This window comes from Physeter macrocephalus, chromosome 11, assembly GCF_002837175.3.
Source record: "Physeter macrocephalus isolate SW-GA chromosome 11, ASM283717v5, whole genome shotgun sequence".
NCBI classification, from domain to species: domain Eukaryota; kingdom Metazoa; phylum Chordata; class Mammalia; order Artiodactyla; family Physeteridae; genus Physeter; species Physeter macrocephalus.
This window is the reverse complement of record NC_041224.1, coordinates 33,167,339-33,184,261: the sequence shown is the minus strand read 5'-3', so window position 1 is coordinate 33,184,261 and position 16,923 is coordinate 33,167,339. Positions and strand designations below refer to the sequence as shown.

The 16,923-nt window shown below is 49.7% G+C and overlaps 1 protein-coding gene across 1 annotated transcript in view; it reads left to right on the top strand.

Moving 5' to 3' along the window:
• Positions 1–343: 343 nt before the first annotated feature.
• Positions 344–16,923, top strand: part of PFKP (phosphofructokinase, platelet) — a 73,386-nt gene continuing 56,806 nt past the window's right edge. The window contains exons 1-2 of the mRNA XM_007110714.4: positions 344–505; positions 14,407–14,480. Coding sequence (XP_007110776.2) covers positions 391–505; positions 14,407–14,480 — 189 coding nt within the window. The 5' untranslated portion in view covers positions 344–390. The remainder of the gene's footprint in view (positions 506–14,406; positions 14,481–16,923) is intronic.

Here is a 16,923-nt window from a genome sequence, read left to right as displayed (position 1 = left end):
ACGCTCCTCGCACCTTCCTGCACACCCTCCTAGGGTGCTTTCCCCTCCCCCACCAGGGATGCTCCGCCCACCTGCGGTGATTTCCCCACCCACCTGCGGTGCTTCTCCTTCCCTGTGAGGTGCTTCCGGCTCGTAACGCTCCTCCCACCTGCGATGCAACCCCCCCCCAAGTGGTGCTCCCTGCAGGCCAAGCTCCCTCGCCCGCGCGCCTCCCTGAAAGCTGGCGCCCCCTGTCCCTCCTGCCCCGCCTACCCGCGCCCCTGAGCCCGCCCTTGGCCGCCCATTGGCGCGCGCTGCGCGGGCGGGGCCGGAGGTTCCAGTGGCGGCGGCGCGGGAGGGGCGCAGTCCCTGCTGAGCACCCTCCCGAGCGCGATCTCCGGCCTGCTCGCCATGGGCGACCACGACGTCTCCCCGAACCCCAAGGGCTCCTTCCGGAAGTTCCTGGAGCAACTCTCCGGGGCCGGCAAAGCCATAGGCGTGCTGACCAGCGGCGGGGATGCCCAAGGTGCGCCACCTCCTCCACGGGTCCCGGGCCGGAGGCGAAGGGAGGGGACTAGGGAGAAGGGATGTGGGGGTAACCGGGAGAAAGGATGGAGGTACCTGGGAGAAAGGGTGGGGGTACCGGGAAAAAGGGATGGGGAGCAGGGACCAGAGAGAAAGGATGAGGCTCCAGGGAGAAGAGATGGGGGAAGCAAAGAGAAGAGAGGAGGAGAGCGGGTACCGGGGATAAGAGAAGGGTGGGGGATAAGCCCCGTGCCCAGGAACCTCGGGGGTACCTTCCTGTGGCGGGAGCGGGTGCGGGCCGTGCAGCCTCAGAAGGAGTCACTGCGGAGTCGGGGGAGGGGGGCAGGGAGGGATATGGCAGTAGGATCCCTTACCAGGAAGGTCAATTTTCCACCTTCACGTTTATTTTTTAAATTGCAACTGGCTACGGGGCCGCCCGGACCGCGCTCGGAGGTCATTTCTCTTCCGAGTCGTAGGATGAAGCCAGACGCCCCTCCAAAGCTTGGCTACAGCGCGGCCACTTCCGATGCCGCGGCTCCCTCCCCAGCTCCGTCACCCACTCCCCACCCCCAATGTCGTGGAGAAAACCTCTGGGTCCCTGTGACGCGTCTGCAGCCTCGCGACCCCCGCGCGGCGCGGGCGGCGTCCCCGCTGCTCTCCGGCGGGACGCGGCGGGGGACGCACGGGGGTCCCTGCCCGGGGTTGCCCGGCGGCCCCGCACCACCTCGCGTTTCCGCTGGGAGATTTTAAAAACGGTTCTCCTCCGCTCTAATCTCTTGTCCCCTTCCGGCTCGTCACCAAACTGAAAGCTGAAATGGGTCACTGGGCCCTCCCCGCCAGCCTCCCCTGTATGGGAAGGAACAGGAAGCGGGGATTCCGGGGCGTAAGAGCGGACTCCAGCAGCCGTCCCCCACCCCCAGGCGTGGAAGCTGATTTCGGGGAGAAGGGGACCCAGGCTCGGTGCCCGCGGACACATGAAGAGAATATTTCAATGTAAAGCGAGGGTGACACAGACGTGCCCCGGGCCCCTAGCGCTGGGCGCACGTGGGGGCGCAGGTGTTCCCAGACGCTGGGGTTTCCTGATCCCGGTGAATCCCTGGGTGGGGCGAGCCAACCGCTAGAAAGTAGCAGGGCTGTGCTCAGGCGGCTGCGTCCTCGGATCCTGAGGATCGCAGGCCGGAGACGCCTCTCGAGCTAGGTTTTGGTTTTTATTTTACCTTCTTCCTCCTGTCCCGGATGAGTTGAAAGGCCCTGATGCCTCATTTTCACCACACACGGTGCAGGGATGCTTAAGTGTTGGGCCCGGCGCCCTTGTCTGCCGCCCACCCTGCCCGTGACCTTCTCTTCGCCCTTGAGCCGGGCGGGGCCTGGGGGGTGCGGCAGGTGGGGCGCTGAGGCTGCAGCCCCGCCCGCCGCGGGCGCGTACGTGATGCCTGGCCAGTCACCGCCCGTGCGCCCCGTGCCCTCGACCCTGGGCACCCCGCCTGCGGCGGGCAGTAGGCGTGGGGGTCCCCGGCGCGGCGCGTGGGTCCCTTGGAAGCCCCTCCCTGTCCTATTGAAGGTGGCGCTCGCGACATCAGTCACTGTCGCAGCCCCACAAGCCTGCCTTTGCGTCAGCGCGAGGCAGGGCTGGTCTAATTTGGTATTCTAGTAAAGTGGCCCCTGGTATAAACATTGAAGAGAGAAAATGTTGTGATATAAACAAGGCTGGGGGTGGGGAAGTGGCAGAGTGAAATAGATGACATCGCCCAAGTTACTTAAATGATGTGCCGGATGGGGTCTGGCGGGGTCGCGGTGGGGCTGAGAGAGGCTTCCCCGTCAAAGGGCTTCAAAAGCACGTGCCTCTGGAGACGTGGGCTAGCCCAAATTAGGAAGCATCTTGAGTGGCTCTTACCCCGGTCTTGGAAAGAGAATAAATTGTTGACACAGGAAGAGGAACTGGTCTCTTAACCCTCCAGGCTTCAAAGTCAGAGTTTAAAGGTCATTTTAGAATTAAGGTGCTCTGTCTGTTGAAAAAAAATAGGTCATTCTTTTGAGTTCTTGTCCAAAAGTCTGCTCAACTACCTGGTAGCTGGTGCAAAGGCAACTGAGGTAATGATGCAATAGACAGAACCAGCATTTTTTCTGCTACGAATACTTACCTGCTACTTATCTCTGCAGCTTGTGAGCAGTTATGAATAATAGAGGTCAGTAAGTTCACACCTCTTCTTGTCAGTGGAAAAGATACTTTGAGAATCAAAATTATATGAGAACGTGGCTTGGTCAGTGTATTGTCAGGTTAATGCGAGATCGCCTGATGCTCTGAACTGACACATCTGGGCGGTCCCTGGAGAGCCCACCATGCTGGGCGTCTGGGCATTTTCCCTCAGGCAGAACTGAGGCTGTAGTCTCCATTTCTTCTTGGACTTCATGCCAAGAGCCACCTCCTCTTTTGATCCTACCTGACACCTGACTGAACAATTGAATGCATTTCTTTCTAAGAAAGTTCACCTTAAGATGTGCACCCAGGGGCTGGTCTCGGCAGGCAGCAGCAGACTTACAGCCCCTTGGAGGAGGTTATTCCTAGAGATGCTGTCTGTTATACCCTTATCCTTTTACCATCTTATCTTGACTCTAAATGGTATCAGTGCTTGATTTTCCCAGAGATAAGAGAGTTTTGCTCACAGCTAATAAAGACCAAGGAGAAGAATCACAAGTCTTAATTTCAGGATAGTTTTCTAATCAGATGTGAAATTATGGTAAAATTCCATGTTGAGATGACTATAGCTTCTAGTTATTGAGCTCACTTGATGTTCTAGGAGCTTTATGGTTCTTATCTCCAGGCCTGATTACCCGGCTCCAAGACACACACATCTTCATTTCAGAGGTGACAAGAGAGGCTCAAGGGGAGAAAAGTAACCTCATTAAGGTGGCAGGCTCATAGGTGGCCCATGGTAGGATTTAAATGAACTTCTGTGAGGTCTCAACCCCAAACACTTTTCACTAAGCCCTGCTTTTACGGGTGTAACAACTAATTAATACTCAGAGGAGCAAATCCTGGTATGCTCAAAATTATGCAGATGATTTTTTTTCATAACACCAGAATTTTATTTGGTAAGGCGGGTGGCATTTTCTTTCCATTTTGCAGATTAAAAAATCAAGATGTATTTAAATAATTTGCCCCAAATCAAATATTTTTTTCTTAGAGACAAAAAAACTTAAAATTTTTTTAAAACTCAAGTGGAATTTAAGATTGTGCTTTACAAATTACATTGGAAAACAGGACCACTGTGTGAAATTCCTCATACTAAAAATATATAAACTATTTAATTGGTATAAAATGCCTTAATGATTTCTTCACTAAGTTAATGAAGAGGTAAATTATAATCATCTAAAACAAATAGTGAACCTCAAATTTCAGATAGATATTTAAACATGAGACAATAGCTACCCTACTTACTAGTCAAAAGAAATGGAAGATATTACATAGATCATACAGATGATTTTCACACAGGCTTTGATTACAGAAAACGCGTTTGTACAGCAAGAGCATTGGGGTGGCTAAATTGATGTAACACCTGATACCAAAGTGATGAAATGCTTGTTTTCCAGTGGAATTTGTATAATATGATTATTGAACAAAATGAAAATCCCCCAGCTATATTCCTGAATCCCCCAGCCCTGGCCATTAAGGAAGATGATTTCTAAGACTAATTATTGTTTTTTTCATTCTTTGGGTTGCTTTCATTGTCACAAGGAATGTCTGCAAGTTTAAATTGATTTTCACTTTAACTAAAAATAAGTTCCAGGTCAGTGGACAGACTTACCATGACTAGGTACCCACCCCCAAGCAACACTATGTCACACGCCAAAAATGACTCATTGTCTTAGACACAAATTGAGGGCTTCTGGAGGGCCCGGTGCAGCTGAGAATGCAGAGAAATGGACCCAGAGGGTAGACTGAACAGGAAAGCTGAGTCCTTTTTGGCCTGTGGCAAAGTAAGCATGAAGACCTCGTTTGCAGAAAGCTCACATAGATGGAGTTTGTATAAGCCTTTCCACTAACAGGAAGAATTAGCCATAAAAAAGAATGAAATAATGCCATTTGCAGCAACATGGGTGGACTTAGAGAGTATCATACTAAGTACAGGAAGTCAGACAGAGAAAGACAAATACCATATGATATCACTCATATGTGGAATCTAATTTTTTTTAAAAAATGACATAAATGAACTTATTTGCAAAACAGAAACAGACTCAGATTTAGAAAACAAATTTATGGTGACCAAAGGGGAAACGTGGAGGCGGGGGGGAGGGATAAATTAGGAGTTTGGGATTAACACACTACTATATATAAAATAAGCAACCAACAGGAACCTGCTGTATAGCACAGGGAACTCTACTCAATACTCTGTAATAACCTATATGGGAAAAAGAATCTGAAAAAGAATGGATATATGTATATGTATAACTGATACACTTTTCTGTACACCTGAAACTAACACAACATTGTAAATCAACTATACTCCAATAAAATTAAAAAAAAAAAGAGTGACTAACATCGAGTGACCATTTGCTTAGCAGTAGGCGCTAATGCTTCCACGCAGTGGCTCATCTGTTTCACGCATGAGCAAGTGAGCTTTGAGATGAACTGGCCAGGCCACGTGGCTGCAGTGAGAAGGGGTGGCCCAGGACATATGTCCATTCACCAGGGTGTGACCCAGCACAGTACAGGGCACTCGGCAGGTACCCAGATGTTTGCTGAATGTCTCCCTCCTGGGATCTCACCGAGTGTGGACCACTTCCTTCTGCAAAATGGTGGGCGACTAGATGTTCTGGCTGTCTTTTCTCATGAAGTCTTTTTTTTTAAATATGCTTTTTTAAAATTAATTAATTAATTTATTATTTATTTTTGGTTGCGTTGGGTCTTTGTTACTGTGCGTGGGCTTTCTCTAGTTGCAGCAAGTGGGAGCTACTCTTCGTTACGGTGCGTGGGCTTCTCATTGCGGTGGCTTCTCTTGTTGTGGAGCACAGGCTCTAAGCGCGTGGGCTTCAATGGTTGTGGCGCTCAGGCTTTGTTGCTCCGCGGCATGTGGGATCTTCCCGGACCAGGGCTCGAACCCGTGTCCCCTGCATTGGCAGGTGGGAGGTGGGTTTTTAACCACTGCACCACCAGGGAAGCCCTCTCATGAAGTCATTTTGACGAATTAAACCTTCACTAATCAAAAGCACTCTTTTCTTTTTTTTTTTTTTTGGCCCCGCCGAGTGGCTTGCGGGATCTCAGTTCCCCAACCAGGGATTGAACCCGGGCCAGGGCAGTGAAAGCCTGGAATCCTAACCACTAGGCCACCAGGGAACTCCCACACAAAAGCACTCTTTTATCTGCAGAGCTGTATCTGGGAACAACTAATGTCTCAAGATTAGAACTTAAAAACCATCCTCAGAAATGTGAAGTACTAGTCAACCAGAGCTGGGTGCTGGTTGGTTCTCCCCTGAACACGTGTTTCTTGAACACAGCATCTGAGCCCTGCTTGGGTGGGTTCCTTCCATGCCCACCCAAAACTCTGAGGGCTTGAGAGCCCAGTAAGATGAGAACAGAGGGCGTCTCACCTCACACAGCTCTGGGGCCCTTCCTGCCCTGGCTCTGAGCGCTTACATTCTGTAATGGAATCTTTCCCACTGACAATGTAATCATTAATTTAGCAAAAATATTGGGTCCAGGAGGCCGTGCACTAGAATGCTAGTGTTTACCCCATGAGTACCGGGGAAAATCCATGCAATTGCACCCTTTTCTAGGAGTGCAAATACCGTTGTGTGACACACTTAGATGACCTTTAGAAACTAGACGTTTTGTCATCTTTCCAAAAAAGCATGTTTTCCCCCTCGGTTCCAGAAAACTGAAAGCTTTGATACAGGACTCAAACCTTTTATCTGGGAGAATTGGGGCTGTTTGAACACGGATCTGATGGGGTGCCAGAAGCAGTTACAGTAGAAATATGGGGATAGGGTAGTGACATGTTACAGGCAGACATAAGGGCACAGATGTATACCCGCCATGATTGCAATCATGTTGGAAGGTGTCTTTGCGTAAAGAACAGATGGCTTTATGTTAAGAAAATAGCTGAGTCACCTTTTCGAGTTATTCTTTGCGGCGAGCTCTGTATGGTGGTGTATTTTATTTGTGAGAAAGCATCTTCCGGGCCCCAGTTTCCTCCCACCCTCTCTTCCGCATGTCTCCACCATCACACACTTAGGGTGTTGGGAATCACAGCCATGTGCTGTCAGGACAAGAGGCAGCATAGTGTGTGGCCGAGCTGCGTCCTGAGCATGAAGGGACTTCCTTACAGGGTCTGGCTCTGCTCTCCAGTCCTGGTGGGACAGGGCCTGCGACTGTTGGTTTGCAACACAAAGTGGAATCACTCAATCCCTGTCTTCTCCCCGCTCTTTTTTTCTCCCTTTCCCCTTCCCCCCCTTCCCCTTCCCCTAAGACAACCTTGAGTCTCAAGCAGGACCTGCTGGAGAGAAAAGGCAGCACTACTCAGGCCCAGGGAGGCCCTGCTGCCCCCGAGGGCCCTCAGCCTCCTTCTTTATCCTGGATGCAGACAGCTGCCCGAGGATCTGGCTGAGATGCAGACTGATTCTGTGGGTCCAGGGAAGGCCTGACAATCACACCCGCAGCGATGGGTCCCTGTGGTCGGCCGAGGACCTCGCTGGAGTCCTGGGTCCAGGTGGCGGTTCGTTCAGACCATCTGATGTTTCCTGTGATGGTTTTCTGGTGAGGATTCTGACGGGGAGATCAGTGAATGGAGGCCCCTTGTGTAAAGGTGTGAGCAAGTGGTTGGGCCAGGGTTCTTTTGATTACACGTGTTGAATGCTGGCCAGGGGGACCTCGAGCTGCCGTCCCTCCTTATTTTTTCAGCTCTGGTCGAATATTCTCAGATTTTGTTTTCTTTCTCGTTAAAGCGTCCCCCAGATGAGTGACAGCCTCCTCGGCCTGCCTTAGGCTGACGGTGGAGCCCCTTCTCTCAGGGACGGCCCCCCCACCTGCCACGGGAGGGGGAAGGGGTGACCAGCAGGAAGTAGCCAGGAGCAGGCAGGGCTGGGGAGAGAGCGGCTGGGCCAGTGTGGGGTCGGGGACGAGGCCAGGAGGGGCCACGGGGAGGACTTTGGATTTCCCTCGTGTGACCTGGAAGCCACCTGGGTGCCAGCTGCCTCTGATGAGGGCGGCTTTGTGGAGAGAGGAGGGGAGGGCTGGGGAGGGGGCCCCAGTGTCCTGAGGAGCCGGACTGGGCCGTGGAGGGTGAGTTGGGGGTGGGCTGTGTCAGTGGAGCCCTCAGGCCGGAGCTGGTCCACGCAGCAGGAAGAAAGGCTGAGCGAGGAGCCCAGGTGGGGACAGGCAGGTTGGCAGAAGGACATTCTTGACACAATGTTCATACCAGTGAATAGTGGGAAAACCAGCGGAAACTCGTCACAGGGAATGAGCTGCATTAGGATCCCGGATGGAATATGCATCGCTTCGCGCTGGTAGGTGTGGCAAGATAGACACACGTTGTCGGGGGTTAAAAGCAGGTTCAAGATCGAGGGAGATGGCAGAGACGAGGCTTACGTGTGACTGTGTAACTTTAAACTAGTCACCACGTTTGGAAATGTAACAGAGACAGGTGAAATTAATTTAAGCCTCTTATTCAGTCCAATGTTTCAACCCATTGTCAATACAAAGGTTATTAATAAGCTGTTTCACATTCTTTTCTCCATCTTGAGCCTTTGAAATCCAGCGTGCGTCTGCCCCAGTGCGTGTTGGTGTGGTCGGTGGGGATCCCAGTGGATGGGGGTCTAGAGGGAGGGGTGTGCGCTCAGGTTCAGACGGTCCCTCCTGCGTGTTCATGTCACAGTCAGGGGCCACGCAGGGGACCTCTGGCAGCGGTCTGGTGCCCGCAGTGGCCCTGGGCCTGCCGTAGTCCTCCTTCCCAGACGTCCAGATGGCCACTTGGCCAGCCTCCGTCACCGTCTTCCATTCTCTCCCAAATGGCGCGTCTCAAGGCGGCTGCTGCCCCTCTACACAGCCCCATGGCAGCCCCCAGCCCTGCTCTGCTTTCCTTCTTTCTCCTCCGCCTCTGGGTGAAATGTGTGTGTGCGTTGTGTGTTGTTTACCGGCTGCAACAAGCCCCACCAGGGCCACGACTTTCCCCTCTTTTGTCACTGCATCGCCCGGCAGTGCCAGCAGAGAAAAGACACCCCATCCGTGTGTCCTGGATGGACGGATGGATGAATAAATGAATGAATGAACCCGCTCAGAGATTTATGTCACTGACATCTAAGACAAGACTCGGTGATTTGGACGCTGCAGGATGATGAGAAACCCCCGGCTGGTAACTGATTCACAGGGGATCCAGCATCCCAACACTTTCTCCTGAGGACGTTTTCTCCCCCCTCCCACAACTGAATTGTTAAACAAGGAAGCTTTATGGAGAACGTCAGTAGCAAGAGCAAGATAAGGTGCGCTTTAAGTTTGTTTTCTGACCTATGCTAACATCCTCGCTTTGGTACAAAGGTGAAAATTCCATATAGTCAGGGAGAAACCAGTAAGAGAATTAAGCACCAGATCTTATTTTTCAAAAGGGAATTTAAATATTGAAATTAGTCAGGGAGTGGTTATGAGCACTGAGAAATATGCAGGGGAAACAGCTCAACACGGTCATAAAGGGCTAAGTAAGGAGGTTTATTAGACTCTTCAGACCACATAGGAAGTACAAAGCCCCAGTTATTTTATTGGAATCAACACAGTCCTTGTTTCTTACAAATTACTTGAAGTTTAAATTTTATCAGAGGGACTTCCCTGGTGGCGCAGTGATTAAGAATCCACCTGCGAGGACAGGAATAAAGACACAGACATAGAGAATGGACTTGAGGACACGGGGAGGGGGAAGGGTAAGCTGGGACAAAGTGAGAGAGTAGCGTGGACATATATATACGACCAAATGTAGAATAGATAGCTAGTGGGAAGCAGCTGCATAGCACAGGGAGATCAGCTCGGTGCTTTGTGACCACCTAGAGGGGTGGGATAGGGAGGGTGGGAGGGAGACGCAAGAGGGAGGCTGCGCGTCCGGAGCCTGTGCTCCGCAACGGGAGAGACCACAGCGGTGAGAGACCCGCGTACCGCAAAAAAAAAAAAAAAAAAAAAAAAGAATCCTCCTGCCAGTGCAGGGGACACGGGTTCGAGCCCTGGTCTGGGAAGATCCCACATGCCGCGGAGCAACTAAGCCGGTGTGCCACAACTACTGAGCCTGCACTCTAGAGCCCGTGAGCCACAACTACTGAGCCCGCCTGCCACAACTACTGAAGCCCGTGCTCTACAACAAGAGAAGCCACTGCAATGAGAAGCCTGCTCACCACAACGAGGAGTAGCCCCCACTCACCGCAACTAGGGAAAGCCTGCGTGCAGCAATGAAGACCCAACACAGCCATAAATAAATAAATGAATGAATGAATGTTACCAGAACAGAATCTCAGGAAACCTTTGGGTCCACGGCCTCCCTGACCTCAAGGAAGAAGTTATCTTAATGACTATCTTACGTGCATGATGCTTTAGTAAGAACCTATTTGAGAATATGTCACATCAAGAAAACAACATAAGTCTCTTCTTTCTAGCGCACCTAAAGTAATTTTCTCACATTTTCCACTTAGCTGCTCCCTGGTTCTATCAAGATTTGTTTATTTTTGGTTCCCGTAGCAAGTCTGCACATTCCCTGAGGATGAAGGTTTTAATTTTTGCAAGTGATGAAGAGGTTACTTTCCAAATACTAAGATTCTTTCTTGGTGGCAGGATGATGGTTTCCCATGGAAACAATTATGGAAGTTGTTTGAACTCCCGAGCCTGGCTGCCAAAACAAAACCAAAAAACAAAAGGAAGGAACCCAACTATGTCTGAACGTTTATTGAAAACAGCAGCTGGAGTGCCCTGTGCTCTCTGTGGACAGTCCAGGACATGACAGCATCCAACAGAACCAGAAAACCGGCATTCTCACGCAGGAGGCCCTCAGACCCCAAATCATATGTCTGAATCCCAGTCGCGTGTGTCAAAGAGGCTGTCGGTGAAAACTGGCCTTTCCCGTGTCCTTGGTTTCTGTCCTCTGGGCCCTTCCTTGAAGGCACCCACCTGTGGGCCCAGCACCAGGTAGCAGCTCTGTCCTGTTCTTCCCAAATTCAGGTGGAGAGCCGGCCCCTCCCCAAACAATTACACAAGAACTGGGGCCCCATGGGCATTTTTTTCTCCAAGTTTCCTTCCTACTAGAGGGAATTATACGGCTTTTAAGTTAAAATAAAAGGAAGAGTAGGGTTTACACTCCAGCTTTGCCTTTTACAAGTTTTGTTCCCTCCACTGTTAATTTATCCACTTAGAGCCTGACTTCCTCATCTCCCAGGAGGACCCAGGCCCCGCAGGCTTTCTGGGAGTATCAGCTCAGGTGCTCAGAGCACTCAGCCCTGGTTACCACTGAGAACAGCTCCTCTCAGGCCCCAATCAGAAGGCGGCCAGCTCCGGGCTGCTCGGGAAAGGCAGCAGGTGTAGCCAAGTTACCTTAACGACCCTGGAATAAAAGCCTTGGGGGGTTGTCCCTGAGGCTCAGACGCGCGGAGCCTCCTCTCCTGGAAACTTGGGAGAAATACGGCGCTCAGGTCCCTCCCTGACCTGGGACACCTCCCCCCCACCCCCACCCCCAGGCCTGCTGCAGGCTGAGGGGGGACCAGTCCCGAGGGGACGCGCCGCTTTCCCAGGTGAGTCCAGGTCAACCCCATGGGGCAGGGGAGGAGTTCAGGCCCCAGGCCTGCTGCGAAGGTGGTCAGAACTTTCAGGCAGGGGTCACCCCGGGAGTGTTTTTCTTCCACACGGGGCCCTCTGGGGTCACCTCTGGATTGTGTCCCACTTGTCGTTCCTTCTGCCATTTTTTTCTCCACTTGCACTTTCTAAAATCCCCCAACTCCTCTTTATTCATGCCTTTATGAAAGCCTCCCCCCGCGACCCGCCAGAAATGAGGTCTTCAGAAGCACGTGGGGGAGGGCGGGGGCCGGGGAGTCGGCGTTAACCGTGCGCTTGGGTCCTGGTGATGGAGGGTTGGGAGGGTTCCAGCGTTTGGTGGTCAGTCTCTCGATTCCAGGGCCAGAGAATAAAGTTCTAGAATCGCGGGGTCTGTGGGAAGGGGCCGAGAGGAGCTCGTTTATCCGTTCGGTTAAGGCCTGAGAGCTGAGGCTGCCTGCATGAGATGTAGGTGTGTCGCCCAGGTGGGAGCAGTGAAGGCCGGTGAGGAAAGGCCGGTGGGGAAGCCTTCCTGGAGGTTCAGGAGCCCCGTCCCTCCTGGAGGTAGAGAGAGGGCGGCTCCGGGACGTGGTGGCAGTTCTGGGGGAGCTGCAGTCCTGACGTGTAGACGGGGCATCCAGGTGGGACTGAGCAGGTAGGAAGAGCCCGCGGGGCTGGAGATCTCACCTGAAGAGCTTGGTTTTACGAGCACAGGCCCTGGGGAATCCAGGGAGGAACCTGGGCGTTTTTGAGTTTGAGAAAGAGAACGCTGAGGCTAACATAGAAAACATCTCAAAAAAGTGTGTGAGATTACAGCTGGCACAGGAGAGTGCGTCTACAGGGTGTATGCACTGGGCTCCAAAGGGGCGGGCATGGGAAAGCAAGACACGGCCTCATCTGTGTGTGTGTGTTTGTTTGCGGTACGCGGGCCTCTCCCGTTGCGGAGCACAGGCTCCGGACGCGCAGGCCCAGCGGCCATGGCTCACGGGCCCAGCCGCTCCGCGGCATGTGGGACCTTCCCGGACCCGGGCGCGAACCCGTGTCCCCTGCATCGGCAGGCGGACTCTCAACCACTGCGGCACCAGGGAAGCCCTGTGTTTGTTTTTTTAACCGTGTTTTTCAGAGTTTTAGATTTTAGAGCAAAACTGAGGGGAAGGTCCAGAGATTCCCCTCTATCTTCTGCCCCCACCCATGCACGCCCGCCCCCCCATCAACATGCCCACCAGATGGTGCATTTGTTATAACTGACGACCCTACATGGACACGTCATCCTCACCCAGAGTCCATAGTTGGTATTTTAGGGTTCACTCTTGGTGTTGCCCATTCTGTGGGTTTGGACAAATGTATAACGAGGTGTATCCAGTATTATAATGTCATACAGAGTAGTTTTACTGCACGAAAAATCCTCTGTGCTCTACCTGTTCGTCGCCCCTCCCCCAACCCCCAACAACCATTGATTTTTTGTTTTACTGTCTCCACAGCTTTGCCTTGTCCGACGTATGTAATTGTTTTTAATAAGAATATATTTATAAATTACTTGTATAATAACAAAAGAGGAAAAGCTGCTTTACTCATTCTGGCCATAACGTGAATAATGTTAGAGGGAGATGGCGGATTCAGGGGAAATCTGGGGAGGGAAATGTCAGTTTTATGGGCAGGAGCTGTGGAGGGTATCAGGAGTATCCAGCTTGTGCAACAGTGAAAAGTTTTGCTGATCCGAGTGAGAGAATACAGGGAAAGGAGGAGAAAATGATGCAGGTGAAATGATTTATTGCATCCTGCAATGCTGAGTTTGAGGGTATGAGAGACAGCCACCAATGAATCAATCATCATCAAAATCCTTCGTGTAATAAACTAGGTGTGAACATGAAGTGGTGAGACTACCAAATACATAATGTCTACGTGTGCGTAGATGTTAGATTACATTTAACATGGATTTATTTCCAGTTTTTCCGGCTCCGTGAACATTGTAGCCTTGCAAAATTGTCACCTTTCAGAGGCGACAGTCTCATTCCAGATTTCCAGACCTGGCTCAATGTAATTTGAAAATCTGTAACCATCTTCTGAGCAGGTTTACCATCCAAATACATACAAATTTAATCTCCTTGTCTGTGGAGTATATTCCCTGGGACCCAGGGTGTCTTCATTTGTTTATTTACTTACCAGAAGTACCACTTACTGTATGGTCCACGTTCTCCAACACCTTTAGTCCTGATGTTTGTTCCCAAAATTTAAATGTACGAAGGAGGCTGATTGGAACTATTGGGGGCCCAGGAGCAGTTAGGCTGGATGCCCAGGTGCTGCATATTCTGAGGCTCAGGGCTACATCTCTAATGAGAGGAACGCTCCTCCCTTCTCACTGCTCTCCTGATTGCCTTTCTCATCAGCTGATATGATGATACAGGGTTTTACAGAGGTGAAATCCTGACCTGTTCACGTAGGTCTAGGCTATGGTCCATCGCACAGTTGCCTGCCTCAAAACGGGGCTTCAGTGGAAAGCAAAATGGGGGGGGTAGCAGTTTTATACAAGGATACATTGCACTTTTAATTTCCTTCAAGGCCCTCTGGGGAAGTGTGGAAAATGGCCTAGATTTATCTTGATTAGGTATTATTTATAGTATACTGGTTTAATTTGATCTTTCTTTTAATAAAATTGCATGATTTATATTTAAGGCCACTGACTAAATTATTTTCTTTTACACTAGTAGCTGGTAATAATTTTTCATCTCCTCCCCAGACCAATGGCCTTTTCAGGCCTATTTTCTTTGAATTTGGCTACCTATAAACAAACATCTCTCCTCTGTGTTGTTTTGCAATTGGATGGAGTCGACCCACGAATTCACACCAAATTGAGGTCGCTCATATTCCAAGTGTGTTTACAGTGATCTTCTAAACGAACAGTGCGCCAGGCTCTGTTCATCTGTGGACTAGGCCACAACATGCTGGTCCCTGCCTTGTACTTGTTTCTCTTCCTCCCTGCACTAATCCTGGAGGTTTGTGTTGTGACCACTTTTCATAGGAGGGGTCGTCCGAGAGGTTACACGGTTTTTCCCACCATCACAGCTAATTAAATGGCATCACTAGATTCTCCCCCAGCCTCCTCAATAACTACTGTCCCTATTCCTTTGCAGGTATGAACGCTGCTGTCCGAGCTGTCGTGCGCATGGGAATATACGTGGGGGCCAAAGTGTACTTTATCTACGAGGTCAGTGTCACGTCCCCTTCCCGCTTTCTCTGGCTCTTAGGAATCGCTGCCTCATACTCACTGGGGGGCCTCAGGCCTGCCTGGGGCCGCTGACTGCAGGCGAGAGGCAGCAGGTGACGGGCACACTTGGGTACCAATTGGGGAGCCCAGGTACCAGGAGAGGTTACATCCCCGGTCTAGATGCACGTCTGTGAGATTTGTATTAGGGAGCAAGGGGAGAAAGGTGATGAAACGGGGCTCAAAATGCCATTTTGATATCCACCTAGTGTTCTTGTAGGATTAATGATATCAAACTGGTTGTATTTATTTGTAGTTCTCATTCCTTATAGAAGTGATATAGTCACTAAAAATGGGGGCTGAGGGGCTTCCCTGGTGGCGCAGTGGTTGAGAGTCCGCCTGCCGATGCAGGGGATACGGGTTCGTGCCCCGGTCCGGGAGGATCCCGCATGCCGTGGAGCGGCTGGGCCCGTGAGCCGTGGCCGCTGAGCCTGCGCGTCCGGAGCCTGTGCTCCGCAACGGGAGAGGCCACAGCAGTGAGAGGCCCGCGTACCACACACACACAAAAAAAAATGGGGGCTGAATTTGAATAAAGATTAAGCTGAATGCGGGGAAGAGCGGCCACTTTGGGCTTTTCATCATTAATGTAAAACCCAGACCACCTCCCTAGTATCTCTTTATGCCTTAACTTCGAAATGAAGCATCTGAAAGCAAACAGATGGCCCATTATCTCCTGCTTTTGAGGGCCTGGCAGCTTAGAAGTAAGTTGTGTTTGGACGGAAGGCACCCATACAGCTTGGACCACATGATTTATTTCAAAAACTATTAGAAAAAATAACATATTTAGGTTTTAAATTTATAAAACAGAATAAAGCTTAAAAAATGGAAATAAGAGAATGGTTTTTTTAATTGCTTAATTCTTCCAAAATCACTGTTAGTGTTTTATTCTGATTCTTCCCAGTGTAATACATGTGAAATACTGGAAGGAAATATATACATTATTAGCACCATAGCAAATGTATTTTGTATACTGTTTTTTACCCCCCAGTATGTTATGACAATTTTGTATGTGTTAACGTACATTCCACAACTATCGCGTAAATGTCTGTAAAATTCCATCAACCTGATGTCTCATCATTTACCTGACCCCTCAGCTACGTGATCCTTGCATTCCTGTGCCACCGGAAATATTTAGGTCACTGCCCATTTCTCAAGTATCCTAACACAGCAAGCTCTAGATTAATATTTGAAACTGTTCTATGCTTTGTATCGTTGCTGTGATCCCAGGATACGGCATCCACCGAGTTAAAAGGGGTGGTCGTCCTAACGGGTTTCAGTGTGTCTCACCAAAGTGATTTCTTTGTTCCATCCCAGGCCAGGCACACAGGTGGCACCAACCCTGCCAGTTCTGTGCGTGAGGCCCACCTTGCTGAGAGCTGGCCGGGGCTCCAGAGTCTGTTTACTGAGTCATTTTCTCTACTTGAGAAGTAGCTGCTCACAGATTTTGCTCGTTGGTCCGAATGACCATGTGTTTATCGTTTGCGGGAAAGATGGTTTTTCCTGGGCTTAGGTTTGCTTTTTAAAATTTATTTTATTTATTTATTTATTTATTTTTATTCAAACAGAAAGTCACAAAAATTATAATCATCCTCATCAGTTCACTCAGTCCCATGTAATTAACAATTTTTTTTCATCTTGATCTTTTGTTAGCACTTTTATGAATTCATCAGTTTTCCATTAGAGTTCTGAAAATGCTTATTCATTCAGTTCAGCAGTATAGTCAGTTACCAGAAACCTGTACTTGTCATAGTCTTTTCCATGAATTCCTTGAAGAAAAACCCTTTTATAGGAACATTTTTGAGAAAGCATCAGAGTACACCCAGAACTGTCTGTAAATGACAAAAGACTTAAAACTGACCACCGTTAAAGATTTGATGAAAGTTCATAATAATGCAATTGACAAGGAAATTTAGTTTTCTGAGATATACATTTTAAAGTAATAACTAGAATTATGACTTATAACATTATACCAGAACATATAAGATTTTTAGACATTTCATGTAATGTCTGAAACATTTATATTAACATATTTCCATAGAAATAACCCAAAGAAAGTTTAGTATTAGTTGTTGTTTGTTTGTTTTATACTGCAGTTTCTTATCAGTCCTCAATTTTATACACATCAGTGTATACATGTCAATCCCAATCGCCCAATTCAGCACACCACCACCCCCACCCCACCACGGTTTTCCCCCCTTGGTGTCCATACGTTTGTTCTCTACATCTGTGTCTCAACTTCTGCCCTGCAAACCGGTTCATCTGTACTATTTTTCTAGGTTCCACGTACATGCGTTAATATATGATATTTGTTTTTCTCTTTCTGACTTCACTCTGTATGACAGTCTGTAGATCCATCCACGTCTCAACAAATGACTCAATTTCATTC